Below are 27,465 nucleotides of genomic sequence, written 5' to 3' on the forward strand. Positions count from 1 at the left end.
TATAAACAGCTCTAGGAGTAAGCAAGTAGTATTGGATAACATATTCTTTTAAGACTGTTTTAGCTTAGATTAAAATGCAATACTATATTTTGGTCCAATTTTATTACAGCACAGTATACTTCACATAGAAGGCTATTTCTAAAGTTCATTAAGTCAGTCATTTTCCTTCGGCTTAAGGGCGTCACACACTGGATGCACCGCTCAGTGCCGCGAAACTGCGCGTACATGACAATTGAAAGTATCGCACACCAGGCACGCACATTCGCATGCTATTTAAAATGAAACTATTCAGATGCCGCTCTGTGGCACGGCAGAAATATGAACAGTGTCCTGAGTCGTGGTTTGGCGCTGCGGACAACCGTCGACTTGCAGTGCGCCGGTGTGTTTACCCTGACAGAAACCTTTTTTAAGAATTCTGAAATGTGTGGCGCTATGCGGCATGCTGCCGAGCGGCGCTTCTGGTGTGTGACCCCCTTTAGTCTCTATTTCAGAGGTCGCCACAGCAAAATAAACGGCAACTATTACAGCATATGTTTTACAGAGTGGATGCCCTTCCAGCTGCAACCCAGTACTGGAAAACATCCATACACTCTCACATTCACACACATACACTACGGCCAATTTAATTTATTCAATTCACCTATAGCACGTCTTTGGACTGCGGGGGAAACCGGAGCACCCGGAGGAAACCCTCGCGAACAGAGGAAGAGCATGCAAACTCCACACAGAAATGCAAACTGGCCCAGCTGGGACTCGAACCAGCGACCTTCTTGCTGTGAGGTGACATTGCTAACCACTGAGCCAACGCCTATATTTCTAGAATTAGTTGCAGCAAATAAAATACATTATACTGTACATTTAAAAATACATATATTTAAAAAAATGCATTTAAAATACATTTTTAAAAATGTTGACATTCTAAAGCCCCACTTTGCAAAAAACTTTTCTCCGGAGTGACAGATGCTTTGGAATCATAAGATTTGTTAGATAAATGTGTATGTTTATGAAATCCAATCCAGTCTATAGATAAGTCCCATGAGAACAATCTTTCACATTTAGCATAACCTCACCTATAAATTAACTATGTAAGTTACGTGTCCACAAAAGCAAAAAGACTAATAAGGCATATGCCTAACAATAAATAGCATATCTCTACCAGAGCATGTGTAGCCAAATACAAAATGCCATGCTCTCTTATAAAATGACTGGCAAAACATGTTAAAACTGTATGTAAAAGTAAATATTATTTAGTCATTGCACACAATATTTCTAGTGTTGGTCCATTATGCTCCCACAGAAGAAGTATTGTTAGGTTTTGTCAGAATTATTAGCCCCCCTGTTTATTTTTGTCCCCAATTTCTGTTTAACAGACTTTCTCCAAAAGAACAAATATTATCAGACATACTGTGAAAATTTCCTTGCTCTGTTAAATATCATTTGGGAATGAAAAAGAAAAAATTCAAAGGGGGGCTAATAATTCTGACTTCAACTGTACATAAAAAATGACGTTTGCTGTTTGTTCAAACTACTTATTTAAATCAACACAATTCTTCATTTTTTTGTTTTGGGACAACTTAGTTGTTTTATGTTCAATCCACTTAAATTGAATTACTTCATGTTGTCCTAACACAAATTATATGTGTGGAATCCAGCATATTTTATAGTGTAAAAATGCTAGGTTATACACAATTCCTTCAAGTGGATTGAACATAAAACAATTAAGTTTAGCAAAAAAAAGAAAAGCTCAAGAATTGTGTTGATTGTGCTCATTTTAAAGAGCCCATATTATGCATAATATAACTCATATTTTGGTTTTGGGGGTCTCCAACAACATGCATGCAAAGTCAAAAAACCCTTTCATTGTCTTACAATATGCATTTTTTTACCTAATTATGCCAACAGCTCCCATATGATTATTTTAATGATTTATTTGTTCCCAAACCCCTCCTTAGCGCTATGCTAATCTGCGCTGATTAGTCTGATCACGGTCTGTTGCGATTGGTTGACTGCGTTCAGCGTGAGACAAAAAGAAACGGCCACTGCGGTTTATCAACATTGTTGAAGTCGTCACAGTGCAGAGTATATAAGTGAGCCCAATGCAGAAGTGCATTAAAGCAATGCAGCTAAACATCAGCATACTCCTCTATTCTTGACCATAAGTAAAAACAATGGCACACATTCAGTATTAATACACAGTGGCAAAAGCTGAATTATTTTGAAACTTGACTGAAGTACATGTGTAGGAACACCTGGTGATGGCCATAGCAACAACAAATGGCAGAGAATCGCGAGCTCAAAAACTCTTTAAATCGGTAAAGAAAGCGGTGCGCATTGTGTTTTCAACATGGCTTTAGACGCAATACAGTACAAACCACGCGGAGCGATTACAAATAACAAAACTCAATTAATACGTATTTTGCAAGCTAGAGAAAACATGGCGGCTACCATTTTAAATCACACTCACGTACACTTGTGAAATTGAGGAAGAAACTGATCCATGAATTGTATACTGAAAAAGTTCCTGTCAAGCTCTGACAATGTCCCATACATCAATAGTCTTTTCTGATCCTGCCCTCAACAAACGGCCAACGAATACCGACGTTGCAGGGTAGGTTATTGTATTAATCACCAGGGGCCTCATGTATCAACGCTGCGTATGCACAAAAACTTTGTGTCTGCTATGTTTCACGCTCACGTTTGGATTTACTAACGATGAAATTAACGTGAATATGTGCGTTGATCCACACCAACATCATGGCTGGCGTACGTGTATTTCTTGTGTGTGTTTGTTTTATTTCCATTGGCAACTCCTAGAGGCAATTAAGTTAAATTGCACACTACAAAGTATCGCACCAACAAAGTATACTGGCAACTGGTTCTTTCCAAAGGGAACTGGCAGACCGCACGGGGTTAAACCAGTCGTCTTTGACCCGTACAATGCCAGCTGTATGGGACAGGATCATCCGCATTACTAGCAGGTATATATAAGGTTTTTATACCATGCAGTTGACCAGCCAAACATTAAAGTGCAATTTGCAGCAATCGCCGGTTTTTCCAATGTAATCAAAGTGATCGACTGCACGCACTTTGCTATAAAGGCACCATCTGAAGACAAATTTGCATACGTGAATCGGAAACATTTCCATTCAATAAATGTACAAATAATATGTGATGCTCAAATGCGCTTAACAAATATTGTGGCAAGGTGGCCTTGGTCAACCCATGATTCATTTATCCCCACAAACAGCACGGTTGGGATGAGGCTCCAAGGTGGCAGGGTGTGTGATGGGTGGCTTTTTGGTGAGTGATGTATTTAAAGATATTGTTCCAGCTTAGTTTTTATTTTAATATATTTTATTGAGTGTAATTATTTAACTGCATATCAGGAGACCGCGGTTATCTATTAAAGACGTGGCTGTTAACCCCCCCTCATCAACCCACAAACTGACCAAGAGCGCAGATACAATGATGTTCATTCTCGCACTCGGGCGATTGGGCAGCTGAAATGCCAGTGGCGCTGCCCTGATAAGAGCGGAGGGGTGCTGCTATACTGCCCTAACAAAGTGTTCCTCTAATACATCTGTGTCACCCACAAACACGGATACTACTCCAGACAGTAAAGTGTCGCCCACAATTGAGAAAACTCTTTCCTCAAAGGGTGTTAGTTCAGCATCCCGTTCCCCCGCCTGTTCGGTTCACACTTTGACGGTGAGCCGCTGTTCTCCTCTTAACCTACACCTTTACATCGGACCATTTCTTTTTTATTCACTCACAGTGCAATGTTCAGACCCCGCGTCAGCAAAACTCTCCCACTCTATTTTTTTTCTTTTGTTATTAATTCCAGAGGACAAACTTACAAATAACAATAAAGTTTTTCTCCGGTCTATCCAATTCACATTCTGTGAAGTTTTTCTTCTTGCTTGCTTTTGCCATTGCTTTTTCGTTTGGTTTTGCCAAAGTAGAGTCATTACCATATTTATACAGGGAAGGAGGCAGGGAGGGGTTTTGCGCTTGTGCATGTGCGCTCAGTTTCACGTTAATTCGCATGTACAAAGAGAATATGCATAGGATTCCGCAAACACAGTGTTTCATACATCTGAATTTTTTACTGTGCATGCACATTTACAGCTTTGTTCATATGCAATGTTTTAGTATTAATTCAATGCAAGTCTTTGTACATAAGGCCCCAGAACGTTCACTAATTAATGTTCACTCATCTTCAGTCATGATTAATCCCACGCAGACCAGCACTCTGCTAGTGTTTGAGGGGAAAGGCGAGTTCATGTTTTACCGGATCTGGCACTTCATATTTGGTATTGTTTAGTGTCGGCACAAACAAGCAAAAGATCCAGATGAACGATGAATCATTTAAACGACTCTGAGTGACTCTTTTATTTGGAAATCTATATTTTTAAACAAGATACACTTTCAGATTTAAACATCAGCTGGATATTATTATTCACTTAGAGCAGTGTTACACACTATGCTGAAGGTCATTTTCAAAAACCCATAACACGGGGTTTTTAAATATGTACAGTAGTTGGAACAACCAGTAAACATAATGTTTTGAGTGTAAACTATAAAAAATGCTGGGTTCCACACAATAATTTTTTGTTGGGGCATCATGAATGAATTAAGTTAACTTAATAGTTTTAGCACATTTAAGTGGACTGTAAACATAAAACAATTAAATTGTCCCAAGAAAACCCAAGAATTGTCTTGTGTGGTGGGGAAAGCGTGGCTAAACACTCAGGAAGGTGGGAGAGCGAGTGGAGACACCGGCAGCTGGTCAGTACCCAATCAGAAATAATTAATAACACCCGTTTTCTCTAGTGATTGGGCCAGAGAGACACCGTCTTAAGGGAGCGGGAGAGACCAGTCGAAAGAGAGAGAGACCAGTCGAGAGAGAGAGAGAGAGACAAGTCGAGAGAGAGAGATAAAGGTGGGTTCTAGCATCTGCGCCACACTAGTCACGATGGAAGAAATTGTCTTGCTTTTAGCTCTGCAAAATATGCAAAGATCGCCCAACTTCAGAGAAAGGGCAGTCATCGCAGCTTGCGCCTATGGTTTATTTATGATGTCCTCCATTCAGAGGAATTTGTGGGTACGAGAGAGATCTAAGGTCTGATGGAAGCAAATTGTGGCAACTGACCTTTTCCCCCTCCATGTTTCCTCTGTTGTTGTTGTTGTTTACCACGTCGGTGTCTCCACACACACTCTTCCTTCTATGTCATTAAACCGCAGAGAAGTACCACATTGCCGCAAGTTTAATGACGTACAAAACGGAATGCCTCAATAAATCCGATCTGCCCGTTTACATGAGTCGCATTATCACATATCGGATTTTTATCTGATTTATTTCTACATTTGAAGGAGGCCTGAAACTGATCTCTGAATATCCGAATGCATGCGTTTTTTTTTTCGTGTTTAAACAGTCATAGAACAGATCCAATCTGTGTCACATATGAGCAAAAAAAATCGGAATTGGGTCACATTCAACTTGCAGTGTAAACGGGGCCTTTGAGCCCCGTGCTATGCTCTAAGAATTACTGCAAAAATGAAGAAAACTATTGCTAACCTTATCGCAGACCCTGTCTTCTTCTTCCCACAACGAACCTTTCTACATCTTGTTTCAGCTCATTTTAAATAAGTAGCTTGAACAAACAGCAAACGTCATTTTTGAGTGTATGTGTAAATGTTGAACAGAAGGAACAGGTCATCTGTAAAGACTTCGGAACACAGCTACAGTCACTGATTGAGCTGATCTGTTTTTAAAAGACATTCAATTAAATCTGCTCCATCTGATGCTTGAATACTGTACTTTAGTCATAAAGGTTATATACAGTAAATTAGATTACTTCTGTTGAACAATCTATAATTTTGAATGTTTTCAGGAACACAAGTGTAAGGCAAAAAGGAAACGCAGAAGGAAACTTTAGCAAAATGTTTGTTTTTAACCTATTATTCCCTTCCTTAAACTAAAAAGAAAACCCCCAATACCTGATAGTTCCTGAGCTCAGCGATTTTCTCATGTTGCACGGCAGAGTCATTCCAGATGAGATTGGCTGTCTCGTCATCATCTCTGGCTTTGTGAAAGGTCAGCTCCTCAATGACAATACGAACTAATAAAACAAAATACAATTAAAATCCTATGATATTTACTGACTGACTATACTGAATTATATTTGTTTTCATGACTGAATGAACACAAACCATTGACTTCACCATTCTATGATTCATCAACAGAAACCCTTGTGTCCTTTACTTCTAATCCTTGTGTCCTTTACAATCTAATCAGCCAATCAATGCATTTAGTAGACACGATCAAACTGATAATTTATGATAATCTAGCATCAGGACATAAAGTTGACATTAGTGATTTGGTGAATCCAATGAGTAACAAAAATATAATTTATAATATTAATAATAATAATTCCTTACATTTATATAGCACTTTTCTGGACATTCAAAGCACTTTCAAAATATTTGGGGGGAATCTCCTCATCCACCACCAGTGTGCAGCATCCATCTGGATGACATGACGGCAGCCTAACTGTACCAGACCGCACACCACACACCAGCTGATGGTGGAGAGGTAACAGTGTGATAAAGCCAATTATGATGTGTGGATGGTTATTTCAATTCAATTCAATTCACCTTTATTTGTATAGCGCTTATACAATGTAGATTGTGTCAAAGCAGCTTCACATAAAAGGTCACAGTAAATAGGAACAGTGTAGTTCAGTTTGTAGTGTTTAAGTTCAACTTTATGGTTAAAGGCCATGGTTATGAGGCCATGATGGACAGAGGGCAGTGGGCAAATTTCGAATCAAGGACATCCTTGGATTTTAATGACCACAGAGAGACAGGACCGCGGTTTAACGTCTCATCCAAAAGACGGCGCTCACTGAGCAGTATAGTCTCCATCAATATACTGAGACGTTAGGACCCACATAGATAGCAGGTTGAGTTCCAACAGCAACCTAGCTTTACCATGTGGTCTCCCATCCAGTTACAGACAGGGTGCAGCCCTGCTTAGCTTCAGTGGGCGACCATGTGAGAGTTGAAGAGATCTAGCTTAGAGTTTAGATTCTTTGCCTGAGCCCAAGCCCAGACTTGACCAGACTCGACCCACGGACTGGGTCAGGCCAATATTTCCTGCTACTATCTTCGGGACGGTCCAGGCCATGATCAAGCATTTAACTATTACTTAATTAGCCTGATTAGGTGGAAAGCTATGCGATAATTAGAAATGTTATAAAAATTTTTAGCAAGGTTGGCCTGAGCAACACGTGTGGGTCTACGAAGTTCACAATTCACAATGCGTGTCATGCGCAGCAATGCTCTAGCTCCTGCAACAGCATCTCCTCCACGGGCACACATTCACATTTCACACCCAAGCAGAGGTGAAGCAGCGCATGTGTGTAGAGCAGAAGTAGCGTTTAAAAATCAGAGGATCTTAAAAAATTGCTACTTTTTACTGGCATTCAATGTGTTTTGGGTCATTATCAAAGCGAAGTAACTTTAATGGAGCGTGAGCAGCAGCAAAAATAGACCCAGCGCCGAAATTTGTTTTTATTTGTTTATTTTTTCCTTTACTTTCATCAATTGGTGAAGTTTGTTCCTCGCCACTGTCGCCACTGGCTTGCATGATTTGGGACTTGTGGAGCTGCGTCTCGATGGATTGGCTCTTCAGTGTTTGGACTTTCAGCAGTGAAAATTAAACCACACTAAACTGAACTTCAACTCTGAAAACTGGACTGACAAAGTTCCAATTTACTATAATCTCCTATGTTAAGCTGCTTTGACAAAATCTACATAGTAAAATTGCTATACAAATAAAGATTAATTGAATTGAATAGAATTGCAATGATCATGGCACTGCTGCTTCAGCTCTGCTCACACTCCGCACTGACACGCTGCTTCTGCATGTTGTATAAAAGCTGTAATCTGTTAACATAGACGCGGAAAAAAACGTGCATGCTTTGTGAAAGAGGCGTAATGATAGTGGGGACTTTCACGATGAACAGACACATGAAGAAGGCTTGCCATAGCAAAAAGAATAATAGTCAGCCTTGAATGTCCTCTTTTGTTAGGATTCATACTGTATAAACAAACAGTGCAGTTTACATGCTTCCTCCTTGTTGCATTATTTATCAAGATAAATCTAAACTCATTTCTGTAGTTAAAACAACTCAGAATTATAGTTGAGAACTGTTATAACGGCCCATGTATTAAAAAAAGTCAGGTTTAAATCAGGCTCAGGCTCATAAGTACAGTTACAGTGTCGGACTGGGTCAGGCTCGGACACAAGGTGCACAGGCTCAGGTAGGGTCGGGTTTCATTTTTTTGCGTCCGATCTAAGCTAGCTGTCATAATTTATGTATTACGTTGTAGTAAATATACAGTAAGAAAATGGCTGTTCTCAATTAATGTATTTTGCTTTAATAGTAATAGTAAATAGTATATTAAAAAGGAAAGTTTAACATAAAAATGCTTGACCTCACTGTTTTTAACTGTCCACTGCCCTGCAATGTCAATTTTTAGTACAAAAACTGTGTGAATGTCTCTTTACACCAAAGATGCCCAAACTAGGGCCTGCGAGCCAAAGTTGGCCCATATTAACCTTTAATTTAGCCAACCATCCCATTTGAGTAGATGGGGAGGTGGCTGGGGTGAATATCTTTAGTAATTTTAAGCAATGTTTTGTAGTTATTTTTAAATATTAGGAAATTACTCATGGAAAAATGTATTTAATACAGTTGGGTATATTTACCTTCGGCCCACAGCCCTCAATCAATTTAGTTTTTTGGCCCTTCATAAGAAAAAGTTTGGCCACCCCTGCTTTAGACCAACAAAGAAAGAAAGAAGGTTTATTCCTACCAATCTCATATTTTGTTCCTACAACATTGGCTGTGATGAATCCCTTCTTCTTCTTCTTGCTGCGCACTTTCCTCTTTACTCCATTCTGGTTGGTTAGAGCTGGTGGCATTTTCATGGGGGATGTTCTTTGATTGTCTGTGAAATATGAAAAAATATTCAGTCACTGATCATTCACTATGGTTATTATGTTGGCTTGGGAAATCCCATAGATATATACACTGGATATCACATACAGTACAGACCCTGAGCATGCGTCAATATCGCCGCCACATTTGTAAAGTGCTCCCAGGACAAAAGTCATTCAACCGCACTAGTCAAGACTAAAGCCAATCTGAAGATGCTGGACTTTATCGCTGTGTACAGGTGTAGTAACGAGCAAATAAAAAAAGCACAGAGGCTGAACATTTCATGGATAAGATTTCGTTTTTTACGTTTTTGTATGTTACTAACTTTTGTGCTCACCAAGTATCGATGATATACGGTCTCTTATTGCACTGACCATAAGGCAAAGTAGCACCAACTTGCACTAAATACTAGGCATATGCTAGTTTTGTTGAATAAAATAAGCAAACAATGTAAATGAAATATGACAACAAGTTGCTGCGGAGCTAGAAACTTGTATTATTGTGGAATAAGTGAACGAAACGCTCCCTCCATTTGAATGAGAAGTGAAAGCAGGACAGGGGGTGTGTTTCTGTAAATGGATTAGATCAAATTTAACAGGGGGGGAGGATAATACATTTCTATGCACACAAACACATTCTCTTTGTCAGGAATGCCCGTGTGGTCACTTATCCATCGATGTAGAAAAGTGATGTAAATCTATACATTACACATTTTTGGGTTTTGCCCACTGGAAAAAAAAAACTCCTGATCATAGATACATGTCTATACAGTAGAAGTCATAATTATTAGCCCCCTTTGAATTTTTTTCCTTTTTTAAATATTTCCCAAATTATGTTTAACAGACCAAGAAAATTTTCACAGTATTTCCTTTAATATTTTTTTCTTCTGGAGAAAGTCTTATTTGTTTTACTTTGGCTAGAATAAAAGCAGTTTTTAATTATTTAAAAAAATATTTTAAGTTATTAACTCCTTTAAGCTATATATATAAATATATTATATATATATTTATATATTTATATTATATATATATATATTCAATAGTCTACTCAACAAACCATCATTATACAATAACTTGCCTAACTACCCTAACCTGCCTAGTCAACCTTATTAACCTAGTTAAGCCTTTAAATGTCACTTTAAGCTGTATAGAAGTGTCTTGAAAATTATCTACAAAATATTATTTACTGTCATCATGGCAAAGATAAAATAAATCAGTTATTAGAGATGAATTATTAAAACTATTATGTTTAGAAATGTGTTGAAAAAAAATCTTCTCTCTGTTAAACAGAAACTGGGGAGAAAAATAAACGGGGCTAATAATTTAGGGCGGGCTAATAATTTTGACTTCAACTGTGTGTGTATGTACAGTATCTCTGGCTCTGGATGGCCAGTCCTCCACTACACCTTGGTCCCACATTCATTCAAAGGAGCGCTACCCTGTACTAAAATGGCTGCTTTATTGACGCATTCCTTCCAATAGACAATAGCATCGGCAACATCTAATGAAAATATCAGGGAATTGCAAAGGTATTTTTTTTTTTTTGTCTAACTCATGTTAGAACAGCAGGATGTGTCACTAAACTACTTTAAAGGCATATTTCATGCAAAAATGAAAATTCTCTCATCATTTACTTACCATTCACTTGTTCAAAGCCGAATTAATTTTTTTTGGCACGATGGATCAGTGATTAGCACTGTTGCCCCAGTATGGGTGGTTCCCAGTACTAGGTTGTGGCTAAAAGGGCATTCTCTGTGTAAAACATATGCCGGAATAGTTGGTGGTTTATTCCGCTGCGGTCACCCCTGATAAATAAGGGACTAAGCCGAAGGACAATGAATGAATGAATGTTCAGTTGCAGACAAAAGAAGATATTTTGGAAAAATATGGTAGGTTGTTGGGACCCACTGACTTCCATTTTAACTTTTTTTTTCCACTATGAAAGTCAATATGTTCCAGCAATCAGCATTTTTCAAAATATCTTTTTTGTGTGTCCAACACAAGAAAGAAACTCATAAAGCTTTAAATGGGACCTATTATGACCCTTTTTAAAAGATGTAAAATACGTTATGATTAGTTTCCCATTAGAAGCTGGTTATAGTCACAGACTGTTGCCACACAACCGTGTTTAAACAAAGACTACAGAATACACAAGGCATGTCACTTGTATAGTTTTGAATGTGGAAATATGTAACAGTAAATATGGCGAATAAAGCCCCGCCTACTAATACAGGAGCCAATCATTGTTCACTATAGCCTGACGTTTCTCCGGGGGAGAAGTTCGGACCAGATCTGTGCTTTTACGACAGTTTTTATGGTTAACAAACACACTGGAATCTCAGACTGGAATACTTGCTTCACTGTCAATTACACTTGAAAACAAAAGTTTTCTGGTTTTGTAATCTGTATGAAACCAATGTGAGGTACCATCAGTCCTGTCAAACGCACATCACATGACAGCAACTACTCAAACAACCACAAATTTGTTAACAAAGAGTCGCTGCCATTTGTGGAGGAGATTCACCATCAAGAGCAAGTTGTTAATTACTTCAAAAGACCAGCGTGATCTGACGTAGCATTATTCAGAGTATGATAATGTGTAACACAGCCATAAATGAGGTTGGTGTTGTGATCTCATTCTTTTCGAGTGCACTTATACGTTAGCTTGGACAACCTGAAAAATGCAGACTTTGTTTGATTTGAACGTTTAGAAACAAAAAATATAAGACAGTTGTTGCTTTATTGTATTGGTGATTCCAATCATGGAATGTAATGGTAAGCTTGGTAAACAGTTTTGGACAATTTGATGTTTACCCATTCAGACAAAATACCAGAGCATACTGCCTGAGAGGTGTGTCAAAGATGGCCGCCAAGTGAACTGACTTTCCTTAAAGCAGGGGTGTCAAAACTCGGTCCTGGAGGGCCGGTGTCCTGCAAATTTTAGTTCCAACCCCAATTAAATACACCTGAACCAGCTAATTAAGCTCTTTCTAGGCATACTAGACTTCCAGGCAGGTGTGTTGGAGGAAGTTGGAGCTAAACCATGCCGAACACCGGCCCTCCAGGACTGAGTTTGGACACCCCCTCCTTAAAGGGACTTTGGTTTAAACCCTTTATAAAAGTGATGTTTGCATAATAGGTCCCTTTGAAAATACATGCAAATGATAAGGTGATTTTCATATTTGGTGAACCATTCTCTTCAACTGAAAATCTAGTAATTGCAAGATTTAAAAAACCCAACAGCAACATTTCTGTAGGCTTTCTCAAGCCAGTGTCAAAGTACTGAAATACTTTTCATTACACTTCAGCATCAATAAACACATCTCCACCACCTACTAGAGAATCTACTACCAAGACAGAAAGAGTTTTATTGTGGATTATCTTTTGCGGTCACGGTTGTAGTTACATTAAACGTACAGTACCTCCATCATTGGGGGGTGAGGGCATATCTCAAACTCCTGGCCTCTTGCTTCCCAGCCTCAGAGACTTCTGAGACACAGTTTGGCACCAAGTCTACTTTCTTCTGACTGTCTTTGTGGCAACAATGTTAAGAGGCGGCAGGATCATCTGGCCACTTAGACCATGAGGCAGGGGACAGAGTGAAGTCAGGTTGTGGACTGTATATCTATAAGGAAAGAGGTCAGGGCTTCTCCACAGGACCACAGATGGGCAGGCAGACAAGGAGTCTGAAAGACAGAAAGAAACAGGAAGATTGGTAATGTCAAACAAAGAAGAGACACTGGAGGGAACTGCACAGTCTGGCCAAACGTTTACTCTGTCACTCAAAGCTATCAGCACTGCTGACAGCAGGTTTCACCTCACTGATCAGCTCTTTCTGCCTGACGGGGGCTTCAGCACATGAGGGTCTGTCTGCTGCTTGTCAAGCAAACTCGACATTAGCACCGCCGCATCATCAGCCTGCAAGGTTTCTTCCATGTTTAACATTCTAATGTTCACTTTACATGTCTGTGATCTGTCACGCAGCAAAGCACACGTCTAACAACGCAACACGCTCTCTGAAAAACTAACGCTAGCATCAAACTAACAGCACAGCAATGCGCTCCTCTGACATGAAAATGACAAATGATGAATAAGCCTAGCAATATTAAATATTTATCAATTATGATACTTAGCCTGCAAGCTGAAACATGTAATGTTGAAAAGTCAGATTCACATCCATGAATCACCTTAAACTGTCAAAATCAACATTCAAAAAGTAACTTTGGGAAACACTTTACAATAACTACACACTTTGAATCATTTATTAAGCATTAGCAAATTGTTAATTGATTATCTGTTAAGCATTAACTTGACATTAACAGATGTTAGTATGCAGTTTATAACTCCAGATACAAATGCTCTATTCTTGACTTACAAGCACATACATAATGTGCTTAATTATTGCATTTTCGTACTTTGAAACAGTTTATTATTGTTTACTGTTTATTATATTCCCGTCACTAAATTTAGTATTGCATCACACCAGTTATTTGAGAGAAGTTGCTAGATTTTTAAAGATTATTCAGAATATGCAAGTAAATGATTAAAAAACTGTTTAAATTACCATTTATATTTCTTATTATTTGGGCATATACTAATGGTTAATTTGTATGTTAATAACTGCTTTCTTAAGTCAACTTCATCCAGTTTTGTGACCTAATCTAGTGAGGACTGTTTATGCTTTATAAATCCCTTATAAATGACAATTAAAGGCTCAGTTATATTTTAAACATAAAAAAAAAAAACTTAATTCATTTCTATCTATTTAAAGATACACAAATGAAACTGTATCAAATGAAAAATCTTTGCAACCTTATGTAAAATAAAATTACTGTGCAGTTTAAGCATCACTAAATAACATTTAAATTCATTCATAAATTTTCTTTTCCCTTTATTAATCCGGGGTCGCCACAGTGGAATGAACTGCCAATTTATCCAGCACATTTTACGCAGCAGATAGCCTTATAGCTGCAACCCATTTCTGGGAAACATCCATACATACTCATTCACACTCATACACTACGGACAATTTAGCCTACCCAATTCACCTGTACTGCATGTTTTTGGACTGTGGGGGAAACCTGAGTACCCAGAGGAAACCCACGCAAACGTAGGGAGAACATGCAAATTCCACACAGAAACACCAACTGACCCCAGCCGAGGCTCGTACCAGCGACCTTCTTGCTGTGAGGCAACAGCACTACCTACTGTGCCACTGCATCGCCCAAACATTTTAATGTTGTATCATAATATATTGTTCAATTATTATATTGTTGTTGTTTTATCCAACTTTATGTTATATTTTGACACTCCTGTTATTCGGCAAGGTTTAAAGTTTACAGTAATTTTTTTTTTTTAGAGAAGGGTGCAAAGATGTATTATTACTGAGCCTTTTATTATCATTTATTAGGGATTTTAAAAACAAAGTCACTAGATTAGGTCACAAAACTGAATAAAGTTGAGTTAATAGTTAACTTATTAACAGAAACATTTAACATTTTATTAGAATATGTCTGAATAAAAAGATATATAAATGTTGATTTGAATAGTTTATTAATCATTTACCAACACATTCTGAGAGATCTTAAAAACCCTAAACTACTCTTAAATACAAATGATTTGTAAATAATGCGATACTAAATTTAGTAATGAAAAATTAATCAGTAACAAAGTATGAAAGTACAATTATTAAGCACGTTTGAAATGTGCCTATACGGTAAGTCAAGAACAAAGCCTTTTTATATGCAGTTATAAACTGCTTACTAACATCTATGTAGAGTTAATGCTTAAATTATGAATTAACTATTTGTTAAGGCTTAAGATGATTCATAGTACGTAGTTATTATAAAGTGTTACCACGGGTTGAAACAACACAGTTCTTACGTTTTTTGGGACAACTTTATTGTTTTATTCTCAATCCACTTAAATTTATAATAACAACAAAGTTGCTAGTCCGGACAACACGCTAAAATTGTGTGGAATCCAGCATTTTTTTTTACAGTGAATGATCGTATTGTTTAATAATCTCTATGTTGTCTATATTAAAATATATAATTTATAAAAATGTATTAACATATTCACAATTTTCATTAGACAAGTAAATTTAACATATTAAACATCATTTGATATTATTTAATACATTTCAAATAAAACACAACAATATTTTACTTCCTTACGACAATATTCATACATACAGTGAAGTCAGAATTATTAGCCCCATTTGAATTTTGTTTTCTTTTTTAAATATTTCCCAAATTATGTTTAACAGAGCAAGCAAATTTGTTTTATTTCATCTAGAATAAAAGCAGTTTTAAATTTTTTTAAAGTAATTTTAAGGTCAAAATTATTAGCCCCTTTAAGCTATATATTTTTTGATAGTCTACAGAACAAACCATCGTTATACAATAACTCGCCTAATTACCCTGTCTAGTTAACCTAATTAACCTAGCTAGTTCTTTAAATGTCACAATCTGAATACTAGTGTATTAAAATATATATTGTTTACTGTCATCATGACAAAGATAAAATAAATCAGTTATTAGAAATGAGTTATTAAAACTATTAGGTTTAGAAATGTGTTGAAAAAAATCTCTGTTAAACAGAAATTGGTTGAAAAATAAACAGGAGACTAATAATTCAGGGGGGCTAATACTTCTGACTTCAACTGTATATAAAACACATTTACAATCATTCATATTTACCCTGGACATTCTACCAGAAACGTACATAATCCGTCCCTGAAATAAAAACATAAATACAGTGATTAAAAAGTATTTCATCCCAAACATTTCTAAAATGGACTAATGATTGATTTCTGAGTTGTTTTGTAGAGGTCATTCATTTGGTTCTTAGATTTTTGTTCTTTATTAAAAACACTTCACAAATTTACAATCCCATCATTACCCTTGTCCTCAGGCCAACTGAACATACAGCTTTAATAGTTTTGTTATGCTAAAACCTGTTATTTATGAAAAAACCTTCAGAAATAGCAAAGTTTAAGTTGTTATTATTCACATCAATTGATTAAAACACGAAATTATAAATAAATTCTACAAATAAATACTACAAATACTGTATATAATACAAATAAATTTACAATTGTCCCCATGTTTCGGTCAGTCGCGTCACATTTGCATTAAATTTAACATAAAATGCATGCAATACACCTCTAAGGCTATGACTAAAGGAAGTGACATCATTTGATGGAGAAGCTGACAGTGATCAAGGACGCATAATTGTATGATTTTATGCTTGTTTTTGTATGATTTTTTATGGAAAAGACAAGCTTAAAGGTCAGGCCCTGTCACATTTTTATAAGTGAAAATGTGTGTTTCTGGTAGAATGTCCCACCCCCAGGCATGTAACTCCTTCAAAAACTGAATATCCTAAAGTATTAACACATTTACTAATTGTTTTATAAAAATGTAATTTGTGCTTAATGAGAAGGAATAGTTTTAGATGGATTCATATATTTAAAACTGTCAATATGTCAACAGTTTCCCAACAATAGGTTGCAGCTGGAAGGACAAGTTGGCGATTCATTCTGCTGTGGCGACCCTAGATTAATAAAGGAACTAAGCCAAAAAGAAAATGAATGAATGTCAACATCCTTGCACAAAGTCGTTTTTTTTTATGAAAGTACGCACTGAACTGACTAGATTTAAGGCATCACATTTGACAAAAGCATTTACTGTACCAAATGCAACAATGTAAAATTGCCAAGTTGATTTATGTATTTCTTTTTTTTAGATTTAATACAACATTTCTGACTTGTGCAGCTCAGCCAGAATCTACTCTTAAAATACAATCCAACACTGACGTCTTGTGGTGTATTTGTAAAATGCATGTGTGCACACACTGATTTCACAAAACTTTTAAACGGAAAACCAAAACACATTAACAGATCAAGTATGCTCCAAGAATGAATGTCAAGATTTTTAACAAGGGAATAATTTGGTTAAATTCCCACCATGTTTACATTTATGTGATCATTTGCAATAGTCACATCGCAGGATATGCAATGTTGAGTCTTTATTATAATTTATATTTGCCTATTTGCATGGGATTTTCAGGCATGTTACTGTATGAGGATTTTAAAAACATTCAGGCAAACGTTAACAGCAGTTAATAACGGAATAGTTTCAGGATTTCAAGAATGAATGTCAAGATTTTTTTTACAAGGAGATTATTTGGTTAAATTCTCACCATGTTCAGTCATGTCCAATAATTATCAAGATGCTTATGCCTTCACATTTCTAATGGCTCGGAGAAGAATATTGCTTGATTGGAAATCAAGTAAACCACTTTAGTTTCACTGGTTTAGTGATTTGATGCTGTTTTTAAGATTGGAGATAATTGAATACTCTCTTAGAGGATCCACTAAACGTTTTTATACAGTTTGGAATCCAATGATCTCATACTTTAAAAAGGCACTTCCCCCAAACTAAAACTAACAGGGAAATTAAAAGGCCTATGCTTAAAAAGATAATCTCAATGGGCAAACATTGATGTTAAATACTTCCTCAGTGTACTATCAAAACTCTGTGACTATGTAAATATTTAATTTATGATTAATTTATTTTATTTTACTTATTTATTTTTTGAAGGGGAGGGGGGTTGTTCATGAGAAAAATGTAACAAAAAAAACAAAAAGTCTTGTCAAATTTATGTATGTATTATTTCACCTTGTTTTTCTTTCAATAAAAAACTATTTTAAAAAAATTCTTGCCATGTTTACACAATTAAGTGTAATTCTGAGTGACCACATATAGGTTTTGAAAACATAAACTCTTACCATGTCAGTGTTTTTCTGTTATTTGGTAAAGCAAACATTAGGGCTACACAATATATTGTTTCAGCTGTATCGATATTGCAATGTACACATCCACAATAGTTCCATTGCAGGATCTGCTATGTCGAATCAGGATTATAGTTGAGTAGGCATTAAAAACACACATCATTGTCGAGTAATTGCAAAGTTTAACCATAAAGTTATCAAAAAATGTATCATTAGCATGTGTTTTACAGCCAGTTTAAAGCATTCAGGCACCGGAAGTTAACATTTTAGTAACTTCAAGAAACATTAATTATATTAATGCATATATTAATACATACTGACTTTGCTTAGATAAAAGTCTTGTCACCTAACAGAAATAATGTACAGTATAGAATATAAAGTCATGGTGCAGTGGAGAAAGAATTAATATTGTGTATGACTACCATGAGTTTGGAAGACTGCATCCATACACCTTTGCAATGACTCAAATAACTTGTTAATAAAGTCATCTGGAATGGCAAAGAAAGCATTCTTTCAGGACTTCCAGAGTTCATCAAGATTCTTTGGATTCTTCTTCAATGCCTCCTCCATCTTACCCAAGACATGCTCAATAATGTTCATGTCTGGTGACTGGGCTGGCCAATCCTGGAGCACCTTGATCTTCTTTGCTTTCAGGAACTTTAATGTGGAGGCTGAAGTATGAGAAGGAGCGCTATCTTGCTGAAGAATTTGCCCTCGTCTGTGGTTTGTAATGTTATGGGCAGCACAAATGTCTCGATACCTCAGGCTGTTGATGTTGCCATCCACTCTGCAGATCTCTCGCACGCCCCCACACTGAATGTAACCCCAAACCATGATTTTTTTCGTAACCAAACTTGACTAATTTGTGAGGATCTTGGGTAAAACACGCAAAAGCAAAAACGAAATGCAGAACAAGAAATAACGAGGTTGCGTATTGAAAGATAATGAGCATGAATCAAAAATGAAAACGCATTTAGACAAAATCAGTTTTTCCGCTCATATTTGAAGGTTTTGTGTATTAACAGTCTTTTCGCCTTCACTGTTTTTCCTACATTCTGTGCTTGCATTTCCAAAAGATGCAATTCGAGTTTCATTTAAAATCACAATGGCATCATTGGTCCACTAGTCGAGACTGACAGTTGCTCCTCCAAACAAACAGAAGAAGGGGGAGTTGACAACACTCCAATGCAACTCGTGGTTGATCACGTTTTCCACATTTTTTTATGTTCCAGCCTTATTCCAAAATAGATTTTATTATTTTATTTCCTCAAAATTCTACACACAATACCCCATAATGACAATGTGAATTTTTTTTTTTGAAAATTGATGCAAATTTATTGAAAATAAAACACCTGAAAAAAAAATCACATGTACATAAGTATTCACAGCCTTTGCTCAATGCTTCGTTGATGCACCTTTGGCAGCAATTACAACCTCAAGTCTTTTTGAATATGATGCCACAAGCTTGGTATACCCGTCTTTAGGAATTTTTGCCCCTTCTTCTTTGCAGTACCTCTCAAGCTCTATCAGGTTGAATGGGAAGCGACGGTGTACAGCTATTTTCAGATCTCTCCAGAGATGTTCAATAGGATTTGGGTCTGGGTTCTAGCTGGGCCACTCAAGGACATTCACCGAGAGACCTGGACCTTATATAGACAGGTGTATGCCTTTTCAAATCATGTCCAATCAACTGAATTTTTCACAAGTGAACTAAAATTATGCTGCTGAAACATCTCAAGAATGATCAGTTGAAAAAGAATGTACCTGAGCTTAATTTAGAGCTTCACGGCAAAGGCTGTGAATACTTTTGTCCATGCGATTTTTAAGGTTTTTATTTTTAAGAAATTTGGAACAATTTCAAAAAATATTTTTTCACATTGTCATTATGGGGTATTGTGTGTAAAATTGAGGAAATAAATGAATTTAATCTATTTTGGAATAAGGCTGTAACATAAAAAATTGTGAAAAAGTGAAGCGCTATGAATACTTTCCGGATGCACTGTACAGACACCTGTCAATGATCGCAGGGAATATATAATATAAACATTTATACTGTAACATCAGATCGCAGGGGTTTTAAATAGATGTTATATATACTGCAACTTTAGACATCTGTCTATCAGTCTGACTGTCATCAATGTTTTATTTAAAAAAAGATTCTCAAAATAATACCAAGAGAGATCTGCTTATAATAAAATCATGCAATACAACATCACCTGATCTGACATTTTGTTATGGAAATATATTCTAACATATTTCTATTTGTGACCACGATACTTTAGGTGGGAATTTGATCCCATAGCTTCTTGTTGAGTATTATGTAGGGATAGTAGACTTGAAACTGACATTTCGGCATGGTTTCTAGATCCCAACCGCAGATGTTTCAAAACACTGCTTCAAAGCATTTCAAAACACTCAGGTCACATGACTAAATCAATTTAAAGGATCAACCATTTCACTAGCACTGGACTAGTTCACTGTGCATGGGCAGTTCATAGTGCAACTGTGTCCTGAGTTCGAATCAAGAATTCATAAATTGTGACCTTCATTAATGTTATGTTTTCATGACCAAAACAACACATTTATTCAAAAAGTGTTAATTTAGGCAATGTTACAAGTAACAGAGCAATAAATATAAATATATATAAATATAAATATATGGTGGCTGTGATTGATGGTTCATGCGGTGGATGGCTGAGGGGTGTCGCGGATGAAAGTGAGCGGAGCGGGGGTGTCACGGATGAAAGTGAAGAGGGTTGGGGAATCGCGGAATAAAGTGAAAGTGAAGAGCGGATGGGGGAGGAGGGCGGTTGAGGAGGGAGATCAATAAAATTAGGTGTTAGTTAGTTTTATTAGTTTTGCATGTTACTGCGCTTGAAAGGTCAACCTTGGTGAAGTCTGACGTGCCAAATCACATCACATCATTGAAAAATAGAAGATTAAGCCTCTCTCTCAGGTGACCTCTCTGTACAGAAATTTAAAATATGGAGCAATCGCTCACTTTGGCCCAATCCCAATTCTATTTTTGTACCCCTATCCCTTCCCCCTGGCCCTTAAAACCAAAAGTGAAGGGGAAGGGCTTTAAATTTTACCCCTAAGAATTAGGACAGCACTTTAGCACCTGCATTAGTCATCATATGTCATCGTGATCTCTTGCTTCATATGAGATCAGATGATCCTGCTGTTGTGGCTGGTGTATTCTGGGAAATTTTCTTACCCTTTGGTTTCGAGTGTGGTCCTGTAAAACCTTCGTTCAAAAAGCTATTCACCACTTCCCCATAGCCCTACACCTTCAAGCTAAAGAGAGTTTGGACAATAAGTAAGGGGAAGGGCTGAGGGGTAGAATTGAGATTGGGTCTTTATTAACTTCTTATCTTCTTGTCTAAGGGCGTACTAACACTATGTACAGTTGCCTTGAACCGGGCACACTTGTCCCCCCTCTCGTTTCCCTCGACGGCCCTCACTCACATTACATTCGGCTTTGGCACGCTTATGTTATCGATTATGCGCTGTTCAGCAAGCGCTCTCGCTTAGCACAGAGCTTTCTTTAGTTATATAGTTTTAGTCGTTTGGGATGCAGTGACACATATACAAATATTTTGCCGAACAGTTCAGCCACTTTTGACACCCATAAACAATCATAAAGTCATCATGCTGTAGGAATTAGGAGGTTTGCTGAAGGTGCAGCTGTCGTGCAGTGAGGGGTTTGCGTCTTTTAATAAACTATGAGTTTGCGTTCATTGAACAGTAAGAATGATTAATAAATCCATATGAAACGGTCATTTTAAAAGTCACGTCTCGCTTTTAGTTTCGGGCTCAGGTGAACCGTACTCTGGCACACCTCTTCCAACCGGGCCAGGGCTGGCCAAGTGAACCGTGCCTGAGCACGATATGGAGCACTCACACTTCTCAGAATTTTACAAGCTTGCAAACAGCTGGTGCAACCCTACATAGGTGTAAACAGGCCCCAAGTTGATGGCAGACTGCACAGTGGGTGTTTGGCTGGTGTGTGTTTATATAAGGGACTAATAAGTTGCATCAGGAGTCAGTGATCAGAGGCATGTTGCACAAGCAAGTTTGGGTTTTTATCAAGTTTTATCAATCCAATACCGAAGTAACTGAAACAGCAATTCATTGACGCCATTGGGGGCTGGCTCCAGGAACTCCAGATGTTCACTGACTGCAAAGGTAAACTGGCCAATTTTAAAGCTGATAAAAACATGTTTACAGCCTGGTACAAAAGATGGTTTTGGCAAAAATTAAGGCGGGTCACCCTGAGAAGTGAAGACTGAAGTGAAGACCAGGTTGGGGGGTGCTTATGATCACGCGAAGGTGAGTGACTTATTTGGAGGCAGTGTTAAGGCAGAGGTGAGTTATGATCGCGTGAACTGAAGACCGGGGGGTGAAGGAGTGGTTATTACGCGGGCCCCCCGTGGGCCGTCCACTACGTGACTGTGCATATAGCTTATATTACCCTTCATGACAACTGTGAGTGGGTGAGTGTTTTTATAACTCATCCTTTTTGTTTCTATTAAGTTTTATTAAGTCTGCATAATTAAGGGCGTGGCCACTTGAGTGACATCTAGGTTGCAGTCATGTCACCTCATCTGATTCCAGCTGATTATCTGCTAAACTAGGCATATATGTTGTATTATTGTTTCGTTTTATGTGGCTTTACACATTCTATTGCCTTTTGGAATTGTTTCCTACAATTATCAGATGATATGGCATGTTGTGTGCACTTAATTGTGCTCACAAACCATTCAAGTTGCCTCCATTTCCCAGGTGAATGAAATTCTTACACTTAAATACTTTATCTATAAATGTATTTATTTTATTTAAGATCATTTATCATTTATAATTTTCTTTAGATCTGTAAAGCACTCCAGAATCTGACAGATTGATTAGCTGTAGGCTATAGAACAATCATGTAAAACACTGTTATAAAGTTTTATGCCTGGATTTCATAAATAGCCTTGCATTTAACAAAGACTATATTTGAAGTATTTGGAAGTAATTTGTGTTTTCCTCCTGTAGAAAAATGCTGTAGGAACAATGTTTAGTGGCTCAAAGTATTACAACAGTGTTTTTAAAAGACTAAACACTTTATTGATATAGTGTACAACCAAGCACATGTGGTCAGAACACAAATGAGTTTCAGGTAAGGAAGTATTAAGCATTTCTCGCAAAGAAAAGCCTGTCGAAGCAAAATGCTTGCATGCTTCTGTAGCTCCACTGACACTGCCTCTTTTCCCTTGTTTGGTTAGCCCTGCTCAAAGAGTAAAATGGCAATGTTTGGCCACGCCTACTTTTACAGTCTATGGTTTTTTACCCAAGTAATATCCTGTTTAGCTTGAGCAAATCTGAGGGTGCATCTCAATCAGCACCCTTTTTCTGTAGTCAGTGCACTGATCATGTCACCAGTCATCTTAAGTGCTGTCTCATTAGGCTATTTACCATTTGACTAAAAATATGACATTTGTTTTCCACACTACACGGCAAAAATATGTTTCTCAGTTCGATTTTTTTGTATTGTTTCTAGTCTGAATATCTAAAATAAAATCTTTTTTAGACAAGCAAAAAAATTGAGTTTTTCCTTAAAGGTGCAGTATGTAAGTAGGTTGAACTAGGTACTGCACGCCTGGTTCAAAACACACATAAGCACAGGTTGCCAGATTGACGACACCAACAGGAGCAAGCCTGACTATCGAGTCTAAAGGCTGATTTAAGTCCGTTGTCAAACTTAAAGCAATGACACCCAATAGAAGGAATATTTTCCATATTAAAAAGAGTTTTTGTTCTTACCAACACCTGAAATTTATATTTTAAAAACCGCTTCTATTTCTTGCAACTGAATAACAGGATAAATTACAATGATCACCTCAGGTACACCTCATGTGCTTTATTTAGTGTTAAATGCTAATAATGCGAGTTTGAATGACATTTTAAATGACATTTAAAGCAGAAAGTTTACCTCAGATCTTGTATCTTGAAATAAAAAGTTTGAAATTGAAATTTAGAACTGTGACTAGTGCAAGCCAACACATATTAGTGATTCAGCATCTACATTTAATATTAATTAAATTAATATTAAATAGGTTATCATTTGGTTGTTGTGCAGTGAGTGCACTATTCTGAGCTTGTATTCTGAGCCGCTGTATTTAAATTTTTGTCCTGTTTGTCTGGAGGACGCACACTTTGAGAGCCTCGTTGACTGAATGAACGATTTACGTATTTTTCCACCAAGGCAACCGGGGGTACTGAAATATAATTGGCTAAAGTGGCATTGGGCGGGTAAAATGACCAAAACAAAGACAGCCGTTCCGGCACGTAACACACATTTTCAAAGCAGAATATCTGACTTTTACATTGTTTTTCATATAAATAAGAATGTTCACTTAGCATGTTTCTTAAATATCTTCAAACATATTATGGTATTTTTGTGTTTTAGAAGAGTCAAAAACTTACATACAACACCTTTTAAAACAAGCAGTGGGGTAAGCAAAATAATCTTGTTTTTCCTTTGACACAAGAATATTTTGCTTGTCTTATTGGCAGATAATTTAGGTTGTTCTAAGATACAGCTCACAATTTTTGACAAGTTCGTATCATTACTAATTTATTATTATTTTTTTTTTTTTATTATTATTATTATTATTATATTTATTATTACTAATTCCAGCATTATGGATGTGTTTAAAAACTTAAAACATAAATTCCCAGAAAAAGTATATGTTAACATTACATTGAACCATTGGTTTATGTTTTCTAAAACAACAAACCACAGAGTTCAAAAAAATATCAATATCTTTTACATTTTAAAGGAGAAAAATTAAACTGGTATGGATGTGACCAAAACGTATGCAAGTACAGTATACAGCATACTTCGTAAAAATTCTGTGAATTAAACTGCACAACTGAAAAGAATCAATCAAATCAATGCTAATCAAAAGGATAAGAGGCGTCTCACTATAGAACAAATGATTCATTTTATTTTATTTTACATTTTTGCATCTACGAGGGAAAAGCTTTGATATGGATGTGACAGATGGCAACAACTAGCACTTGTCTGTTTCTGCAGGTTTCAAGTAGTCAAATCTAAGACTTTTTAAGTCCCTTTTAGGAACATTAAGAATACAATTTTAGACTTATACAGGGTTAAGGACTAAGATTTTTTTTTTTCAAATGTCCCAGTATTATCATGAGAAACTGTGTCATTGTTTTTAGTTTTTTTTTTTTCCTGATTAATTAACTGATTTATATTAATTTAATTTGGGCAATTTGCTCTAAAAAGTGTCTAACAGCTGTTAGACATTTACTTAGATATAAAAAAATAAGGTTTGTTGGGATGTATTGTTGGTCATTGAATGGATGTCAGCCCAATTGAGTAGCTTTACTTGGACAAAGCAAAATTAAGACGTATGTTTAAAATGATTTAAGACCTACAACTTAACCTACAACGTCGATTAACCGATTTCACTTAATCGTAAAAGCTTCTCAACACTGCATTTTTGCACAGAACAAAACTGCTGCAACTAAACAAAGTTATAGCAACTGTGTGCTAGTTTGAAGTGCTGAGCTTGTACACCAAGGCTAATACCCACGAACACTGGATTAACTATGGCTGAGGCTATTAATTTAGTCACGTTGCGTCTTTTACGCATGCAAGTTCGCTATTTCCTTTCTTGCACGTATATTGGGAGTGATGTGCATACAGTGCACACACTGTTAGACGTGCTCACGCTTTCCATGTGCACCTAGTTGAAAGAATGCCGTGAGCGCATGGTGAGTCACATGACAAGAACTGACCGTTCAGCTTCATACTAAACACATACTATCCATATTTCTACTCCAAAGAGAAAAAAATAGAAAATGATATATCTAATAATACATCTAATATTATGCTAGGATTTACATTACACAAATACTATTTTTTATTTTTATTTATTTTTTATGTATTATTATTATTTTTTTTTATTATTTATTAACTTATTTATTGTCATGCCATTTATTTTCAGTGTAAAATTATTACTCATGTTTATCTGCCAAAAACTTTGTTTTCACTTATTTTTAAGTCCAAAGAGAAACGGAATGTTGTTTGTTTTTTAATATTATTTTGTGCTGTATTATTTAGTTACTGAGCAACAATACATAACACTTTCAAATACAAGGAGTTTTCATGTCATTTTCTAAACTAGTAGTGTTTTGAAATTAATGAATGCATCGTGATAATCGTGAAACTATAAGGTTCCTCAGACTATAACGTACAACCAAAATCTATAATGTTGGGTCGTGCCCAACTGAGCCTGGTTTCTCTGGAGGTTTTTAATTCTTCACTTTCGCCAGTTGGTGAAGTTTTTTCCTTGCCGCTGTCGCCATTGGCTTACATGGTTCGGGATCTGTAGACCTGCGCATCGATGGATTGTTCTTCAGTGTTTGGATTCTCAGTAGTTATTATTAAACCACACTGAACTGAACTAAACTGAACTGAACTTAAACACTGAAAACTGAACTACACAGTTTCAATTTACTATGATCGTCTATGTGAAGCTGCTTTGACACAATCTACATTGTAAAAGAGCAATACAAATAAAGGTGAACTGACTTGGATTGAATATAATCGTTGCATCCCAACCTACAACAATATTTCAGTGAATTTAAGACATTAAATTTACTTTTACTAAAATTACCTTTTTGAAATTCAAGACATTTTAAGACTTTTTAAGACCCAACAGACACCATGTCAAATATAATTGTTTGAAAACATTGACAGATACATTTTTGAGAATTTGTAGAGTACTATAAACTACAAGTCTACACAAAAAACCTACAAAGGGTCTCGCTATTTTGGTGAAAACCTTTTTTTTTTTATAAACAGATAAGCAATATATACACAATAAAAGGCTTCAGGAATACAGTCACTGTTGAAAAACAGTCACAAAAATGATGATGTTATATTAATTTGCACATGACCAAGTATAGCCACAGCTGCATCTCTTGACTTTACCACAGGAACAGGTCAACTAGGGACCTTTAAAGTGAGGTGGCTGCAATGACTGCATGACTAAACCTTAAATCTAAGGATAAAATGATGTGAACATATGAGAAATGTCATATAATTGAGTTGCTCTTGTGCTTCGTGCAGACTCACAATTCAAAAGTGTTGTCCTCACAAAAAAAGAAAAAAAGATACCAAGATATATCATGCTACCACTGTTATTTTAATTTTTAACACTTCAATGAAATATCTGAAAAAACAATTGTTTGCTTTATCGATACAATTTCCCAAATTATAAAGTATTGTATTAATTCAATTAGAAGAGTCGCCAAAAGAGACATTTGGGCAATTTATGAAGCTAGAGTCAATCTGTTACAGCACAAGACAGTGACACCAGGACAGGCAGGCGTGTATGATGAATGAATGCTTGAGTAATCTCCTGCTATCATGCATCACCCTGACAGCTCCACCACCCACAACACATTCACACTTTATTTCCTCTGAGACAGAGCATCTTTTTCTGCTAACACTGATCTCAGCTGTAGAGGGAGTCAGAGAGCAAACACGCTAGGTGCATCCCAAATCACATACTTGTGCATTATTCTTTGCCATTTTGTAGTTTAAATTGAGTAGGCAAGTAGTGCATTTACACAGAAATTTCTA

General features: G+C 36.5%; 1 protein-coding gene across 1 annotated transcript in view; it reads right to left on the reverse strand.

Moving 5' to 3' along the window:
• ttll7 (tubulin tyrosine ligase-like family, member 7) overlaps positions 1-27,465 on the reverse strand; it is a 220,960-nt gene that overhangs the window by 166,141 nt on the left and 27,354 nt on the right. Inside the window, 3 exon segments of the mRNA XM_056468436.1 lie at positions 6,001-6,122; positions 8,884-9,018; positions 12,430-12,693. Of these exon segments, the coding sequence (XP_056324411.1) occupies positions 6,001-6,122; positions 8,884-9,018; positions 12,430-12,454 (282 nt within the window). The 5' untranslated portion in view covers positions 12,455-12,693.

The sequence above is a fragment of the Danio aesculapii genome, chromosome 11 (assembly GCF_903798145.1).
Source record: "Danio aesculapii chromosome 11, fDanAes4.1, whole genome shotgun sequence".
Taxonomy (NCBI): domain Eukaryota; kingdom Metazoa; phylum Chordata; class Actinopteri; order Cypriniformes; family Danionidae; genus Danio; species Danio aesculapii.